At 38.7% G+C, this 15,091-nt stretch overlaps 1 protein-coding gene across 5 annotated transcripts in view; it reads left to right on the top strand.

Moving 5' to 3' along the window:
* CHD9 (chromodomain helicase DNA binding protein 9) overlaps positions 1-14,779 on the top strand; it is a 71,538-nt gene extending 56,759 nt beyond the window's left edge. For 4 of the 5 annotated variants that reach the window (XM_040075699.2, XM_040075701.2, XM_040075703.2 and 1 more), the window contains exons 30-38: positions 103-1,011; positions 3,130-3,293; positions 4,209-4,481; positions 5,229-5,397; positions 6,331-6,470; positions 6,950-7,171; positions 7,952-8,080; positions 10,042-10,146; positions 11,358-14,779. In XM_040075699.2, coding sequence (XP_039931633.1) covers positions 103-1,011; positions 3,130-3,293; positions 4,209-4,481; positions 5,229-5,397; positions 6,331-6,470; positions 6,950-7,171; positions 7,952-8,080; positions 10,042-10,146; positions 11,358-12,218 — 2,972 coding nt within the window. In that variant the 3' untranslated portion in view covers positions 12,219-14,779. The remainder of the gene's footprint in view (positions 1-102; positions 1,012-3,129; positions 3,294-4,208; positions 4,482-5,228; positions 5,398-6,330; positions 6,471-6,949; positions 7,172-7,951; positions 8,081-10,041; positions 10,147-11,357) is intronic. The other variant, XM_040075700.2, reaches the window with a different exon arrangement.
* The last annotated feature ends 312 nt before the right edge of the window (positions 14,780-15,091 follow it).

Raw genomic sequence — 15,091 nt, 5'->3', positions numbered from 1 at the left:
ATTGAAAGCTTATAGTGGGGAGACATAACTGATTAGAGTTGTCTACTTAAAGTACTGATCTGTTGGTTTGGGCGGATTGTCATTTGGTTTGTTTTGATACAGAACTCGTGGACCCAAACATTTTTATCCAGCCCATCACAGAGGAACGCGCTTCCCGGACTTTGTACCGCATCGAGCTCCTGCGGAAAGTGCGAGAACAGGCGCTCAGACACCCCCAGTTGTTTGAGCGACTGAAGCTGTGCCAGCCAAACCCAGACCTACCTGTCTGGTGGGAATGTGGGACTCATGACAGGGATTTACTTATTGGAGCTGCTAAGCACGGAGTTAGCAGGACAGATTATCACATCCTTCGTGATCCTGAGCTCTCATTTATGTCTGCCCAGAGGAACTATAATCAAAACAAAGTGGCTCTCTCGAGGACTTCTACTCCACTCTTGCACCAGTACCAGATGGCTTTATCTGCTTCTCCTCTTGCACCTCAGTCAAGACTGTCAGATGCTAAAGTGAATGCTTTTGAGGACACAAAAGCTAAAAATGAAAATCTAAAAGAGGACCCTCAGTCTTCTGAAGAGGAATCTATGTCGACAGAGGAGACACAGGCAATACTGAAATCTGAACCTTTGAGTCCCAAGAATGGCACCCCAATCCAAATTCCAGACCACAGACCTAGCGTGAAGGCTGAGACAGACAGGCGCATGGTGGCAGCAAGGACAGAGCCTCTGACTCCAAACCCAGCTTCCAAAAAACAGAGAGTCACCAAAAGGGGGTCTGACTCTAGCTCTGACTCAGACTCTGACTCAGATAGATCATCCTGTTCTTCCAGGTCATCATCTTCATCCTCTTCGTCTTCCTCATCTTGTTCCCACTCTCGATCTGGCTCTAGCTCTTCATCATCTTCATCTTGTTCTTCAGCATCTTCATCCTCTTCCTCATCGTCCTCATCATCATCGTCGTCGTCATCATCATCGTCTGAAGAGAGTGATAGTGATGAAGAGGAGGCACAAAAACGTGGTATGTGTGTAGTCTTACTTCTGCAGTATAACTCTAAACTGAACTAGTTTATTCTTAATGGAATAATGTCTAAAAAAGGCTGTTAAATCCCACAGAAATAAACTTCATTAAATATTAAGTAAATGTAAATAAGCAAATTTGCTTGATTCTTCCGAGTGAGTGGGAAGAATTTCAGGAATACTGCTTTTTGTTTGCTTCATATCAGTGCCTTGGGTGAGGTTCGTAGGATTTGTTGACTGGCTCCCTAAACAAGGTTGCTGTGCACATGGTTCATGTGTGGGAGAGTGGAATGGACAGCGTTTTCTGGAATTACACTCTGTGTGTGTATTCTCTGCTGTGGGTTCTTTTTCTTTCTGAACAGATCCTTTGGGTTTCCCTGTTGGTTTTTTTCCACTCCTGCTCACCTGTCTGTGTAGCTTCCTCATTGTTCTTTCATGAAACCTGCAAGCTTCCTTTTGTCCAAACTCGAGTCATGTCAGGTGCTTTCTGTTGTGAACTGGAGGTGCCCAAACAATATTTTCGCACTGAAAACTTTAAAACACTTAAAAATTTTTCAAAAAATTCACTTAAAAAAAACTACTTAGACAAAGCTGAGGTGACTGCAGCACATAAGACCACATAACACGGACACAGCGAAAGCTTCAAACTAGAAGCAAAAACCTCTGATAAAGTGATTTAGAGTTTTTAATAACCCAACCATTCATTATTTAATACACTCCTTACTTTGCTGCTGTGAAGTGGCTGCCACTTCCCCTGCTGAAACTCAGAATGTGGAAAGATTTCTCTGTGTGATACAAATGGTAATAGAGAAGGGAAGAAAATGAAGGTAGGCACTGGGATTAAGAACCAATTTTTTTCCAGTACCTAAGGGGAAAAGGGCATTGTCTTAATCAGATGGATCTTCTTGTCCTTGAAAATAACAAATGGAAACCATGGGGTTAATTTACTGGGGAAATGATTACTGGGCAAGTAAAATGCCTCTTACAGAAAATTACTAATAATGCTGCTGCCTGCTAGCAGGGCAAGGACATTTTTAGAGGAAACAGTTGTATGCAAACAGTAAAACAATGACAGCAAAGCATACTTAACATAAATATTCAGATAGAGATTGTGGATACCATAAGTGTGCTACACGTCCAAATATGAGGCTTGTTTTGTGCCAGCTCAGTCTGTTCAGGCAAGTAATCCTGCCTTCCTCAGACTGCAGAATCCCATAAATCACTTGGCCTTTTTGTTTTGGGATTTTTTTTTTGGTGATTTTGCTGTTGATGTTGAGGCGATTGGTAAATGCTGGAAAGTTCACTTAACTTAATCTATATTTTAATTGTAAGCCCAGGTTTATTTCACTGGTTGTACAATGGCCATGGCCCTTTGGCATGCTTTCCACATGTGAAGTATCTCTGAAGGGAGTGCTGGATTCTATCAGATGGTTCAGTACAGAGCTATTGTTAAGGACAAATTTCATTTCTGAAGAGCTGCCCCTCTTACTTCTTATGCTGATGTAGTAGTTAGATTTTCAGGCAACACTTTTTTGTTGTTGTTGCAAACAGTTTCCCCATGTCATAGTGCAACTTCTGTTGTCTGGATAGAGGCAAAATGGAAATACTAATGATGTCAGAGGACACACTGGAAAGATAATATGAAAAAACCCTCAGTGATTCAAAATTTAAATTATGCAGGCACACATGTTCAAGGCATGGAACATCCAGTATTCCGTGCAGTAAATGAAATGGGCTGTTCTTTAAAGTACTATCCCAATGGATTTGCCATGTGCTGGTGATAGACACCTTTGATTTCAATTTAATTCTATACTTTAGTGAATGTTGTCTTACAAAGGAAATATGTTAAGTGAAGACTGTCTGTTGGATTACTCTGAAGCTTGTCTGTTTCCAAATAGCTAAATGTTTGACATATTAAGCTTCGAAATATTAACAGGAATATGTGCGGAATTTACATCCCTAGAGAAGGATCAGCCTGAAAAACCTAAGAGATTAATTCTTCAGTTTAACTTTATGTTTGGACTTTCTCTGAACATTGTTGTGTGTTTTTTTTCACCTGAACCTCTTACAGTGAGTGCTAATTCCCTTACAACATAATGATTTTGATGGTTTTATTTAGCAGAAGGAACTCCACATATAAAAGCCTATGATGAAGAGAGCGTGGCCTCTCTGAGCACCACACAAGATGAGACACAGGACAGTTTCCAGATGAACAATGGGACACCAAATTCCGGTTATCTCCTACAAGGTGGATACATGTTGGCTGCATCCTACTGGCCAAAGGCAAGTTCATAATGCAACTTTGAAAACCAAAGTAGTAGCTGAAGGTGGGCTCCAACGTTAATATTCCGTTAAATGTGTTAGAACCAAGAAGCAGGGAAAATAGCTGTAGTATTTGAGTTTCAGGACCTTTTAGCTGTTATGTTGACTCCTGAAGCATGCATTTAAATTTAGATACTGTTTTTCATAACTTTAATGTCATAGGTGCTTGGCATGTTACGAAAAATTTTATTCAAAGTGTAAAAAGTTGACTTACGTTAAATATAGAGGAGAGTCTTGATTTCAGAAATAAGTGTTTGCTTACAGAACTTGTAATTTTAGCAGTCACAGGTTTTATTTGACAAATAACTGTGAAATGATCAGAAAATCCAGTATTTTCTGTTGTTCTCATGTATTTAGCTGAGGTTTTGGGGACTTAAAATCTGTGTATTATGGAGGTGTGTGAAGTGATATCTGTGCTTGGTGTCGAAAAGATGGGAATGAGGAATTACATGGTTTTGGACAGTAAAAGGAGACATGAATAAGTCTGTAGATTTAGTTTTATAAATGCTATTTACTGTATGTTGTGCTGCTCACAGGTTCACATCCTGCTAGCAGCGAGTCAAAGCCACACATACAAATACTGCATTGGAAGTTACCATATCTTTCCTTTAAAAATCAGGGAGATTGTGTATTTCAGTCAATTGCCAGACCCTGTACAGATGAGAGAAATTGCATATTTTTTTAGAGGTATGTAGTGAACTTAAGTATAGAAGTGCTTTTACAGATTTACAAATCCAGGAACTTCAGAATCTTCACATCCAAGTCCAGTGGTAAAAATGTTGTCATTTCTCTTCTCTGTAGCATTAAGAGCTAGCGCATAAATGTGACAGTGTTGGTAAGCATTGATCTTACAAAATGATTTTCTCTTTTTTTTAGGATCGAGTTATGATTAACCGACTGGACAGCATTTGTCAGACAGTGTTGAAGGGTAAATGGCCTTCAGCCCGAAGGAGCTACGACAGCACGACAGTGGCATCGTTCTACACCACCAAACTGCTGGACAGCTCTGGGGCAGCTGCAGAGTACAGTGAGCCCAGTGCACCCACACCCCCTCTTGCAGCTGTAAAAGAAGAATATGAGCAGTCACCCCAGCTGTCAAAGGTGAAGAAGCATGTACGAGAAAAGGAGTTTACAGTGAAAATCAATGACGTATGTTTATTTTTATTGCCCTAGGACCTGGTTGCGATTGCGGTGTGCGGCATGCTTTACCTGCAAGTGGCTGCCTGCTCTCACTCTCACTTCTTCACACACTTGTTTGTGGGTATTTGGGTCTGCTGCTTCTGGGCACTGAGTGTTTGGGGTTTGGGTTTGGTTTTTTGGGGAGGGGGTTCTTCTGTGTTCTTTTTCTTTTTTTTTTTTTTTATTTGCATAAGCCACTGGAGGGAATCATTTTTATCTCTGAATTGAATTTTTGCCATGCTGATGCTTCCTCAGACATCTTGTTTTGTGCTGTTTCTAACAAATCCGGTTAGTATAAAAAGGCATTTCTGCTGTTCAGATGTTTTTAAACAATTCAACAAGCACTTTATTATTTCATTGTCTTTTAGAGGATTGCAGGAAAATTTCCTGGTTTAAATACAGGCTAGAAGCTTCAAACTTTTTATCTGTAGTTTGAGACCTGTTTGTAGCACATAAACATATGTGATTATTTGCTCTTGTAGCTGGGTCTAGGACTGGATTCAGGAGGTAAACACCTAACCAGTGTCTGGATTTTTCAGTTCAGATGAAATTTCTGTTCAAATTCTGGGTTTACATGGAAGAGTATTTATAAAGTCTAACACAGTGTTTTCATTCTTTCTCAATTCTGCTGGAGTAACTGTATGTGAAAACCCTAATAATGAAGTAGTTCTTTCTGCTTCAGCAGAAGCTCTTCTAATCCTGGCATTTATTTAACAGGAAGGTGGTTTGAAATTGACTTTTCAGAAGCAGGGACTGTCTCAGAAAAGGCCATTTGAAAGCGAGGAGTGTGCATTGGGTCAGCAGCAATATCTGGCTCGGCTACGTGAACTCCAGAATGCTTCAGAAACCAGCCTTGTCAACTTCCCAAAATCACTTCCCAAATCAGGTACATAAAATACCAGAGAGCAGAAGGGGAATCTAGTATCAAATCTTCTGTGTTCTTCTGTTGTTGTCCATAAACTGGCAGTGGAAGTGAGGTGTTTGCAATATTGTTCTAAACTGCAATCTGGAGAAGTTCTCTCCAGTGCAGAGACATTCTCCAGTTTGGAGAACCTGATACTTTATCACAGTGTCAATTACTGCAACGTTCATCTATTAGAGTGGTGCCATTATACACTGTAAACCCCCTCCAGGGAGATATTAATAATTACAAAGTGCATCACTGTACAATGACAGTAATCAGTTTAACTCAGAACTTAATGTGGCTACTTTGTAAGTAAAGATGAAGAGTTCCAGATTTATGCCTCTACCAATTTGGACTCTTCATAATCTTCATTGTTTCATATAAAGAGGCAGTGGAGGACAATAATCTAGAATCAATTTTTGTTTTATAGCCAAAAACTTAGAGCTTTTTTCATAACAAAGTAACTGTAGGTATACTCTGACAAATAAAAATGAGCCTGAAGTAAGGAGTTAACATTTGGATTAAAATATTAGAAACAGGTGCTTAATTTAGGCCAACTTCTGCTTAAATTTTGCAAGAAACCTTTCAGCTCTTGCTAAACATTTATTTAGGAATGCCTGCCTCTCTCTCTGTATGTAATATCAACAGTTTTCAATGGCTGTCAATCCCTGTACAGATCAGTTTGACGGGGGTGGAGGGGCAGTAATGAAATTTTTATAGTAAAGTGGTTTTCAGAGCCTGATACTCATAATGCTTTAAACAGTCATAAAGCAAAGGGCAACTTATCTTAGCTGTTACATGTGGGAATTAAGTGCACTCACACTAATTCAAATAATTTTATTTCCTTTTATTATTCAGACATGTTTCTCTTTATAAACAGGCATCTGACACAAGTTTTATTGCATCATTTATTAGGTACTTCCAGTCACTTAACAGCCAGTGCCAATGGAGTCATAGTTGACAGTCAGCCTGTAGTCAAAAAGAGACGAGGAAGAAGGAAGAATGTGGAGGGGGTTGATGTCCTCTTTATGAATAGAAATAAACAGCCTAACCATGTAAGTAAACATGATTCTGTATCCAAAAAATAAGATTAAAATTATTATTATTAGTGCCTTAACTGAGCATAGCCAGCTGTTTCTGTTCCACAGAAACTTGTAATCAAAACTTTCAGGTTTGGGATATTTTTAGCTGATAGTTTATGATTACACAGATGACAACAGGTGGAGTGAATGTCTTTAAATATTAGATATATACAATATTAATAACTGTTTTTAACATGTAGTTTTAATTCTGATGAACTTTAACAGTGTATTATTAAAAATTTGGCTTGACATAGCAACACTGGGACATACCTTCCTGTAACATCTGTTATGGGACCTAACTGGGCAGTGACTTGAAGGGATTTCTGTTCCATGAGCAGTCCCCAAGTCCTTGAGTGTGATCTGCAAAACTGTGGCTTTCATTGACTCATACATAAAATAATTGTGATGGTTTATTTTCAATGCAGTAAATCAGATGTTTTTAATTTCTCTAGGTTAATCCAGGTATTAACTCCTGCCAGGTTGCTCCAGGAATAAACCCAGCACTCACTTACACACAGTCCCAAGGCATGCTCAATGCAGAGAGTCCAGTTCCTGTTATTAACTTAAAAGATGGAACAAGACTTGCAGGTGATGATGCCCCTAAAAGAAAAGATTTAGAAAGGTGGCTTAAAGAGCATCCTGGATATGTTGAAGATTCAGGAGCTTGTATTCCTGTGAGTATTCCTTTCGCCTCTCTAGTTGAATAGTAAAATGTTTCACATATGATGTATTTGAGTTTGTATTCTGTGTTACAGGGAATGATTTCCTTGTTTTCTGTTCCACATAGGAAAAGGAAAATGTCCATTTCTTTTTATAGTGTGAGGTCTTTCCTTTTGTCTCACAAATGTAATTGCCAAGAAAAGTAGTACTAAATCAAGACATTTACCTTTGTATTATTTCACTTACGATTTAAAAAGTAATCTAGGATAAGAAAACTCATATTACCATGATGCTGATGATGGGAGCTGAAAATGTGTAACAGCATATTTAGTGATGTGCAAGAGGATTAAAGAACTTTCTGTGGAATGTACCTTATACCTATAGTACAGTGCTATGGTAGTGGTGTTTGTGTAGGTATGATCTTCTTATACTGTTACTTCTGAATTTGAAATTCGTTAATGTTTAGCAGAATGTGAGAAAATCATGTGTGTGATATCTGGAATAACAACCTTATTTCTCCATGAAGATAATATAGAACAGCAGCAATCTTCCAGGCAGTTAAAGCACTGTTAAAAACTGAAAAAATAGTAAGGCAACGGGTACAGGCATCAGAGAGATGTAGTGCTCTTTACTGAGCTGCTTATTAAATGACTGTGATTATTAAATAGGTATTGTTAAAATATTTCTGAAGCTGTCTTCAAATTAATGCCTGACTCCAGAATGCACAGAGATCTTGCTGTTTTTAAAGCAGTTATATCAGAAAGATAATTGGCTTTTTAATTCCTTTATAACAGAGAATGCAGCTGCACGATGGGAGGCCCAAGCAAAAAAGGCACCGTTGTCGAAACCCCAATAAATTGGATGTTAACAGTTTAACTGGTGAAGAACGTGTTCAGCTCATAAATAGAAGAAATGCCAGAAAGGTATTTGTGATACTCTTCCCATTCTGATAACTACCCAAATGAAAATTACTCCAGATGAAGAACTTAATACGCTACACTTGATAAAATTTTCCCAATATACAAATAAAAGGTTTTTGTTTTAAAGTTTTGGCACAAAACAAAAAAGTCAATTACAGTCTTCTGGTAAACTTTTATCAACTGTGAAATGATGTGCAGATGGAAACATAGCCCATGGTTTATGGAACTGAACACTCGATACGCTGCAGCGTTTGTGCCATTGGCTCAGACAGAGGCAGGGCCACTAAAATACATGTTCAAAATACGTGATCAAAGTGGCAACTTCGTCAGAAATTTGAGATTTTTTTGTAATCTTCTCATTACTATTTTTGACACAATTGAAATTGCATTGGTAGTATATCTGGCATGGGAGTTTTTTCTTGGGAATTGAGGGAATCCTGTGTACTGGATTATTTTGCTTTTTTCAGTAATGTCTGGCATTTGCCCTTCATGGATCCACCAGTAGCTACTGGCTGTCAGTCACATTTCTAGGTGAAATGGTAGGGGAACAGGAGAACAAAAGGAGAACGGGAATTCTTGTGTGAAAAGACAGTGGAAGATGTGAGAGCAGGCATTGAATGGAATTTTTGTACAGGTGGTCAAAGTTTGGGAACAGCATAATGCATTTGAAGAGGGCCTGGGGGAGACTAAAGGCAATATTCAAGAAAAGCATGCAGAACATTAAACATTGCTGGTGTTTATTGAACAGCTCTGGCCAGATGTGTGTGGTGGTGTCTTTGAATGTCAGCACCAGAGCAGCAGTCCAAGGGGAATCTTTGAGCTGTTGTGTCCATGGAAGGAGCATTTTCCCCTTCCCTCATGGCACTGCCAGCTTCTCTTTTTGTTAGAGCAGCTACAGGGGAAGCAGGATGGGGGTTTTTGTGCGCTGCTATATTAAGGACAGGAGCTTTGTCCATCTGTACAGGAGAGCGAGGCACAATTCAAGTCTTTAACCTCTTCAGTGTATTGAGACAGCAGCTCTAAAGGGGAACCGGAATGGTTGTGAGTCTCTTGAAACAGGGATCCATGGCTGCTCTTCAAAAGCTGTGCCCTGAGGGATCTTGTCAAAGTTGAGGATCAAGGAATGGTCTCTGTTTACTGTGAAAACCTCTGTTTTCATGATGGCTTTTTTCCCCTCAAATTTCCACTCCATAGTTGGTTCTTGAATACTTTATTCCATGTATAAATTGCCTCTGGTTTCTCTGTATCACCAAACTAATTTTTTCGCATTTTCTTTTAGTTCTGTAATACTTTGAGTAACAGGGAGTGAGGGACCAAAAGCAGCCCGGAAAATACGAGTTTAAGTTGCAGTTTATAGAGAAAGTTAAGCAGAAACTGGAATTTTTTTTCCTTTTTTCTTTCTGGATCTGAATAATACCTCTCATTAATCTAGAAACCTGCTTTCCTGCTTATATGCTTTTATGCCGTTCAGTAACTTTAACTTGGCCTTTTTTGCATTAAAAAAACCTCAAGAACTTACTTCATGATGGTAGAGCCTCTTAAAATAAGTATTTTTAGAACTTGACTGAGACTAGGACTTATATATTGAATAAAGAAAAAGTTTAACAGGGTTGTGCTTACAGCCTTCTTGGTAATGCTTGGATCACTGTTCTCCGTTCATGTGGATGCTCTTTGTTCTTGTCTAAATAAACATTAAGTATTAAACATCAGTGGGAATGTCAAATACTGAAGTCTCAAACTGAGTTCAATAGATGAGTTTGATTTTATTAGATTTAGAACAAATCATGTATACATCTATCACCAGGAGTCAGCCAAAAGCTGCATCATGCTCAGTGATAATTTGAAGTGAGGCTTACTTTTTACTGTGTTATTTAAGTTAAAAATGAAACAGTGTCAGGTATTAATGTTGCCTTTTTTCTTACCGATTGTCACATACTCACTGACTTCTATCTTCTGCTTCTCAGGTTGGGGGTGCATTTGCTCCCCCTCTGAAGGATTTGTGCAGGTTCTTGAAAGAAAATCCAGAGTATGGAGTGGCTCCTGAGTGGGGAGAAGTTGTAAAACAGTCTGTGAGTATTTGCAGAATAGGATAACCATGACATGAAATGTACCTGAAAGGAAACAAGGCAAACAGAAAAAAAAATGCATGCCAAGAGGTGTGATTTTCATTTCTGGTGTTACATTAACAGCAAACATGAGTCAGTGTCAGCTTTCTGCCAGCTTAGTTCAGTAAATGCTTTGCTGGCACAGCTGGAGCAGGAGAAAGGGGTGGAACAGTGACTGGCAACCTCAAATTAGAGATTCCGTTGAAGATACTGTAATGCTGTGACTTTTCATGTTTTAAATATAGCTCAGTTGCTTTTAGTAAAGGTATTAGTCAAGAAATCATTTAATAATGAGAATACTTTCTCTAAAAATGCATTTGGGAAGAAAAAAGGTGTGCTTTTAAATATTTATTTAAGAAATTAGGATAGTGAGGATACTATCAGTTAGTCTTGCCTTGAAGATAAGGGCATATTTTGAATATGCCCTTAATAGCAGAATTACTTTAAGAAAGTAGTAGTTACCTGCAGTAGAGAAGAGCAGAAGTTGAGTTCTGAATTCTTGTAGTTGTATTTAGCTAATATAAATTAGAATTATTTGCTGGGCAAAAAAGGCAGTTGTACTATGGTGTTGAGTAATGCTTGATCTTACGATTGCCATTTTAAAAAGGAAATTTCAGGACAGTACATTTCAAAGGGAATACTGGCATTCATTGCAATTCTTTGTTGTTAGGTAGTAATACCGTACAAATCCAAAAGAGAAGTAGTGTGAATTTAATTTAAATCAGAGTCTTTTTTGTTTATTCTTCAGTTTATGGATGAGGTTAAATATGAGGACATTAAAGAGACACTAGCAAAAATAAAAAGGGCTCAGAGATTGTTTGTCTGTGTGCAATCACATGTATTTAACTTTAAATTGAAAACTAATTAAACTGTCAAGTGATTGCTGTGCGATAATATATCAGAGCAGTTCTGGTTTAGATCTCAGATTGAGCTTGCTCCTATAATTAGCTATATTTGGCTTGATGTGCTAGGAAGCCACGAAGGGTGAGTGAGCAGAGGGTGCGAGAAGATCCCTGCGTCGCCCTCGCAGCGGAGACGGGCCTTTAGACGTTTGGGATGTGCTAGCACAAAGTCACCACAAATTCCGGGGAGTTGTGTGGAGGTTGGGCCTTGGACACTGTTCCGTACGCTCGAGCCCTCCAAAACACGCTAAAGTGCCGCTGTGTCTCTCTCAGGGCTTCCTCCCCGAAGGAATGTTTGAGCGCATCCTGACGGGCCCGGTGGTGCGGGAAGAGGTGAGCCGGCGGGGCAGGCGCCCCAAGAGCGAGATCGCCAAGGCCACGGCGGCCGCGGCGGCCGCCTCCGCCGCCAGCGCGTCCCTCAACCCGCTGCTCGCCAACGGGCTGCTCCCGGGCGTGGACCTGCCCGGCCTGCAGGCCTTGCAGCACAACCTGCAGAACCTGCAGTCGCTGCAGGTGACGGCGGGATTGATGGGAATGCCGGCCGGCCTGGCTGCCGGAGGAGAGGCCAAGAACGTGGCTGCCATGTTCCCCATGCTGCTGTCAGGGATGGCTGGATTACCAAACCTGCTGGGCATGGGAGGACTCCTGACAAAGTCGACGGAATCCCTGTCGGAGGAGAAAAAGGGAAACGATTCGAAGGAGACAGATGCAAAGAAAGAAAGGACAGAAGACCAAAATACGGATACTGGTGAAAACTCTGTTTCGAGTTCTCCTTCAACATCCTCTGCCGCTGCAGCTGCCAATCCTCTCTCTCTTAACCCTTTACTTTTGTCCAACATACTTTACCCAGGGATGCTTCTCACTCCAGGCCTTAATCTTCATATCCCAGCTTTGTCTCAGTCTAATATTTTTGATGTACAGAACAGTGAAAGCAATGACACGGGCTCAGCCAAGCCCACAGAAGAAAAGGAGGAAAATTCTAGGGTTAGAGTTCAGGAAGACAAAGGGGGAACAGAGCCAAGCTCTCACAACGAAAACAGCACAGATGAGGGTTCAGAGAAAGCAGATGCTTCATCTGGATCTGACAGTACATCGTCTTCATCTGAGGATTCGGATTCGAGCGATGAAGACTGACCCCAGACTCTGCACTTAAATTATAAACTGATTTTGAATTTATTCTTTAATTATTTTATTGTAAATAACCCAGTGTTGAGTGCATCAATGATTTACTGACCGAACATTTCAGTATTTGTTTAGAAGTGCAAACTGCTTTCAGAGACGTTTTGCATGTAATATTTCTTGAAGTTCATAAGTTTCTGAACTTGTATGTACTATCAAATACACAATGGTGTAAAATTACAACAAAAGGCATTATAATTTTGTTGGGGGGTTAATTTTATGAAAATAATGCTCGAGTAAGAGCTGTATATTTAATATATTTGCAGTGAACACAGAATACTTTATGCATATTATTGATTTAATTTGAATATAGTTTTACAGCCTCCTTGACACTTATAATTTACAGATCAAAACTCAGCAATAATTTGGGCAGCTAATGAATGTCATGAAAGCTGTAGAATCTACATCACCATCCATTGCTTTAATTACATGAAAATGCTCTAGTGTTGTGATGCACTGCTGTTTCCAATTCAGGTACAAGTGTGTTTAAAAGAAGATAAATTTTTCCCAATCAGCCAATTAAACTGGCTACCTGTTACCTCAGCTGAGTTAGTTTAGGAAGTTTACATTGGTTTCTATTACTTGTTTTCAGGTTTTGTTTTGTTTTCTAAAGACATCCTGTATAGCATGTTAAAATCTGAGTTACTTGAGGTAAGACTGTTGGGGTTTTCTTTCCCCCTTACAGCAGCTGTCCTCTTTGACAGCACTAAGGGGAAATTAAAGCAAGAACTGTCTTATCTCATGCTACTTGGCACCATGTAGGTCTATTTAGTTTACACCTTGCAAAGTTTTGGGCTCCCTCTGCAGAATTAAAAGTCCCAAAATGAGGAGTATTTCCCCAAGACTCAGAAGAGGCAAACTGTCATAAAGTGCCACTGAAAAGACCTTTCAACACTGCATAATTCATGTAAAAATTGTTTGTTTGCTTTGTTTGTGTAGATTTCTATTTGTGTTTTATGTCATAAAACCTCCTGGAGTTCCCAGTTAATAATGGTAAATAAAGTACAGATAGTTTTGAACTCCTTTTGAGTTTAAACTTCTCTGCAGATTTAAATCTGACTAAATATTAAATATTATCCAAAATCATTATTGGGATACCCCTTCATATGTTATGCTGAGTTACCCACTAAAGAAAAAAGCACTTTGAATAGTAAGAAAGACAAATTATTCCTAGAAACCACAGTAACAGGGCATAAGGCATCTGTTTTAAGTCCAAATCCTTAGAACCCTTTACTATATAAAATCTGTCTAAGATTTGATGTGTGATATGATTCCTCCTTCTTCTTAAGCTGCTATTACTCTGACACAGTCGAGGCCCAGATTCACATTTACAGAACTCCTGAACTGACTGAGACTTCAGTTGACCTTGGTTACATCATTTATGGTCCAAGAATAGGCAAGTGTTAAGAGAAAATAGATACAGGTACTAGTGAAAGTCATGGAAAAAGCTTTACAAAGGGATAAATTTAAAAATAAAAAAAAAACAAAAACAAAAACTGTATATTTTGATATAGTTCTGTTGCTTGCTTGTACAGTAAAACAACTGTGTTGTTTTTTATCAAGAACTTTACCAATGAAATATAAGTTTCTATGTGCAAAATAACTAGCCCCATGATTAGAAGCAGTATTAGATGTAATTACACAATTATACAAGTACCATTTGGATTGTGCTGGTTACGTATTTTCCCAGATAGTATTCTGATTTTTGGCCCTTCATGCAGTGTCTTAGCAATAGTGAAAATCAAAAACTGCCAAGAGAAGGGGGTAGCCAATTCTTCATCATTAAAATAAAAAGTATTTCATATTTAATATTTTGCCCTTTGTAATATAGCACTTTTATTTAACTAGGATGCATCTATGAAATAGCCAAAGTTTTACAAGCAGTTATTAACTTCATTTGCTGATGGAGTATGTCAACAATACCATCACTTCCCACCCTTCCCCCACAAAAGAAGTCCTAAATCTTGTGGCTAAAACCTAATTTATATCAGATTTATGAAATAAAGTATTTTCCTATTATGGTCAAGTAAGTTTGGTTACTGTTCTAGTGATTCTTTCTATGTAATAAGGCAATTACAGTTTCAAGTAATGAAGGTTGGTGTAGACTTGAACATAATTATATTTGGGTTATTTTTCATCAGTTTGATCCAGAGGGGGAAAAAATGTCCCACTATCAGCTAAACTATATGCAAATATGGTTGTATAAAGTTAAGGGTTATAAGGAAACCTCAGTAGAATTACACTAATACTGAAGTTAAAATTAAAAGGATATCCAAGGTGATGATAAAGTGTGTGTTGGTAGTTACTAAAAGAACCTTAGCTGTTATTGCCTTGTATTTCTATCCCTTGTTTCAGGCTTCATGATCCAAGTCTTAGTCCAGGTTTTTTTTGGACATTTGCAATATTTGCCAGTTGTGTTCTGTGTAGTCTGAATTTGCTTTCTGTAGTTGAACAAGCGTCTTAAAAAGTCATTTGTAATTTATTGAATTACTTTCTATGATGTTCTATAGAGCAAATGGAAGTTTAATTATTTTTTATTAAACATATTCTTTGACTACCCGTGATGTCAGCCTCAGTATGTGAAAGTAATGCTGTGTAAGGATTAAACATGTCAGCAGCAAAACTCAAGTTTCATTGCTAAGTTTTAAAATTGAAATTATTCTTAAGACTTTAAAAACCTCTGCAAACAAGCAAGGAAAAAACAAGGACGTAACACTCACACTTAACTGCCCAAGACCATGGTTTTACTCTTGTATAATTTTACTGGGAATCAATTGCCTTTACTCTGTTACTGTTACTCCCACCCTTCAGTACTTAGAGTTAGAAAA

The sequence above is a fragment of the Hirundo rustica genome, chromosome 11 (genome assembly GCF_015227805.2).
Source record: "Hirundo rustica isolate bHirRus1 chromosome 11, bHirRus1.pri.v3, whole genome shotgun sequence".
Lineage (NCBI taxonomy): Eukaryota > Metazoa > Chordata > Aves > Passeriformes > Hirundinidae > Hirundo > Hirundo rustica.
This window is presented reverse-complemented; position numbering and strand designations above follow the sequence as displayed.